The sequence below is a fragment of the Triticum aestivum genome, chromosome 5A (assembly GCF_018294505.1).
Source record: "Triticum aestivum cultivar Chinese Spring chromosome 5A, IWGSC CS RefSeq v2.1, whole genome shotgun sequence".
NCBI classification, from domain to species: domain Eukaryota; kingdom Viridiplantae; phylum Streptophyta; class Magnoliopsida; order Poales; family Poaceae; genus Triticum; species Triticum aestivum.
This window is the reverse complement of record NC_057806.1, coordinates 670741630-670744559: the sequence shown is the minus strand read 5'-3', so window position 1 is coordinate 670744559 and position 2930 is coordinate 670741630. Positions and strand designations below refer to the sequence as shown.

Sequence of the window (2930 nt, the reverse complement as noted above, 5' to 3'; positions counted from 1 at the left end):
AGCAAAACTAATTGAAGGCAAATTCGCCGAGAACTATAACTAGGCAACTAGCACGGTCGGCCGGACACGTCGCCGGAGTTGGGTTGGTGCGTCAACGTCGGCTTGGTGGACGTACCCTACCGACGGAGGCAGGCAGTTGCGAGCACATGCATATGCATGTACGACGAGCGACTGTTACGTGAATAAACATGTCAGTCAGCCTACCGTTCTAGGTTAGGTGAATAAACATGTCACTCGTCCTAGGTTAGGTGTACTAGTACAGTTTTGCACTTTTCACTTTTTCTTTCCATGACGGACCAACCGTCGTAGCTCAGCATCACCGCCCTGAGCGGGGCATGCATGCGACGTGCATGCATGGCACCCTCACCGCGCACATGCCCTACATCACCTATGCTGTCGACAGAGACCAGCCAGCGCCTACTACAAAGCGGCTCGAGCGCTAGCTCAACCGCAAAAAACGCAGGAAACGTACCATCATCGATCACACCCCCGTCGCCTATGCTGCCATACGCGACGGCGGCGGAGGCGGAGGCGGCGCTGGGCCGCGCCATGACGCGCGCCGAGGCGGCCTGGCTCCGATACTCCGCGTTCGTGCCCGACCACCTGCTCTACTGCCACAACGTCGCCATCCTCCTCATCCTCTACACCATCGCGCCGCTCCCCCTCGCGCTGCTCGAGCTCCGCGCTCGCGCCGCTCCGGACGGCGTCGCCGCCGCCGTGATGAGGCCGTCCACGTACAAGCTGCAGCCGCGGGCGCAGCTCTCCCCGGCAGCGTTCCTGCGCTGCTACCTGGACACCGGCCGCGTCCTGCTCCTCACCGTCGGCGCGCTCAGCCTCGTCTCCTACCCGGCCGTCAAGATGGTCGGCATCCGGACGGGGCTGCCGCTGCCGTCGGCCGGGGAGGTGGCGGCGCAGATGTTGGTCTACCTGCTGGTGGAGGATTACCTGGGCTACTGGATCCACCGGCTGCTGCACACCAGGTGGGGCTACCACAACATCCACCGCGTCCACCACGAGTTCACGGCGCCCTTCGGATACGCCGCGCCCTACGCGCACTGGGCCGAGGTCCTCATCCTCGGCGTCCCCGCCTTCACCGGCCCCGCCATCGTGCCCTGCCACATGACCACCCTCTGGCTCTGGTTCGTCCTACGCCACCTAGAGGCCATCGACATCCACAGCGGGTAATTAAGTCGTTTAACTACTCCCTCCGCTCCTTTTTAGTGTGCATGCAAGTTTTGTCCGAAGTTAAATCATCTATATTTTGACAAAACTTATCGAAAAAGGTATCAACATTCACAATGTCAAATCAATATTGTTAGATTTATTATAAAATATAATTTCATAGTATATATATTTGGTATTATTGTAGATGTTGATATTTTTTAATATATATTTGGTCAAATTCTACAAAGTTTCGAGTTGACACAAATCTAAAACGCGGAGTAAAAAAGACCTGAGAGAGTACTAGCTAGTATAACCAACGCTAGCTAGCATGCATCATGCTACTTCTTATAATAAATAAAATTAACCAAACTGCTTGATGAGAATGCAGCTTCAACTTTCCATTCAACCCGACAAAGCTTATCCCGTTCTATGGAGGGGCCGACCACCATGACTACCATCATCGTGTGGGTGGCCAGAGCCAGAGCAACTTCTCTTCTGTTTTCACCTTCTGCGACTATTTGTATGGGACGGATAAAGTAAGATTGCTGTTATTGATTTATTTGCTATTCAAATCTGTCTAATTTACTAGTTAAGCTTGAGTGGGTTGACAAAGAAGAAAAGGACAATTAATGATCATCACCTCGCGTGCCATCTTATTGTTACAGGGCTACCGATACCATAAGGCAAGCCTAGAAAAAGGTGATGCAATTTTCTTCATCCTATGTCTATCCTAGCTAGAACAAGCATAAGCATTTCTATCTTCTACAATTAATTAACAAAGTATAACTAACTATATTTATTGATTACAACTGTGAGGTTATTATATGGTGGTGATGTGGCCTAGATTTGTAGGTCTAAGCAGAAAAAAAGTGGGCCTGGAGGTTTGTTGGTTAAGTGTGGTGGAAATTAGAGCTATTTCGATTGAAATTGTATTCACTGTTTGTCTGTTCCTTTTTGATATGGTCAGGCTTGCTGAAAGGGGATAACAAGACTAAACTGCTGAAAGGTGTGTAGGAGCTGATGAAGGTTGCGGCAACTCTGGCAAGGCGGATGACTGAAGCTTGTGTGTTTGATGATCCTGGTGTTGAACTACCTTGTTGATGCCTAGGCCACTGTCTGCCTTGATTAGTTGTTTTTGTGTGTGCAAATTCTCGAGTCTAGTTTCATATTCTAGTTATTTGTCGTGTACCATGTTTAACTCTTTGGTTGTTGTTGTTAGTATGGTGGTAGCAAGTTTTTGTCTCATAGCGAGTGTTTCAATGGCAAGCATTCACAGTGGATTTCCCGCTAATGCCCCGACTCATTGCTCTCCTTCTTTGCCTCCTTTATTGTTGTAATCCAGAATCTGTATCTTCATTAAGAAATTAATGGGAAGGGGGAATGACCAATTGGAAAAACTGGCAAGATTTACTGTTCCATCTGATCATGAAAAATACTTTCACTGTATATTTCTCATAATTATTCACTGACATGTGCATTCAAATATTAACTACGAAGTTTATTCATTAGAGGCAATTCAGAATCTGAAATATAGACACTACAACAAGATTTACTAGCATACTTTACTTTTGAATAGAGAAAGATGGTGCATATATTCGCTGTTACTTGAGTAAAAACTGCACATCTTTGCAGTTTCATGTTTTGGTCAACATATCTTCGTCATTTCCTTATCACACAAAGCATCTCGACCCCTTCCCCTCGGTGGCTATGGAAAATTCTTTCCTCCAGGCTTCGTCGCCGTGTCTACGGATTCACATCCCCCCCTG

At 48.1% G+C, this 2930-nt stretch overlaps 1 protein-coding gene across 2 annotated transcripts; it reads left to right on the top strand.

Annotated features, from left to right (window-relative positions):
• The first annotated feature begins 412 nt into the window (after nt 1-412).
• On the top strand, nt 413-2580 carry LOC123105854 (very-long-chain aldehyde decarbonylase GL1-10). Of its 2 annotated transcripts, XM_044528016.1 has the most exons (4): nt 417-1181; nt 1553-1700; nt 1830-1863; nt 2132-2580. In XM_044528016.1, exons 1-4 carry the CDS (start codon nt 499-501, stop codon nt 2176-2178), a joined length of 912 nt encoding a protein of 303 aa, XP_044383951.1. In that variant the 5' UTR covers nt 417-498; the 3' UTR covers nt 2179-2580. The 2 variants fall into 2 exon arrangements, with proteins under 2 accessions (XP_044383952.1, XP_044383951.1); XM_044528017.1 differs by lacking the exon at nt 1830-1863 and having other exon boundaries at nt 413-1181.
• The last annotated feature ends 350 nt before the right edge of the window (nt 2581-2930 follow it).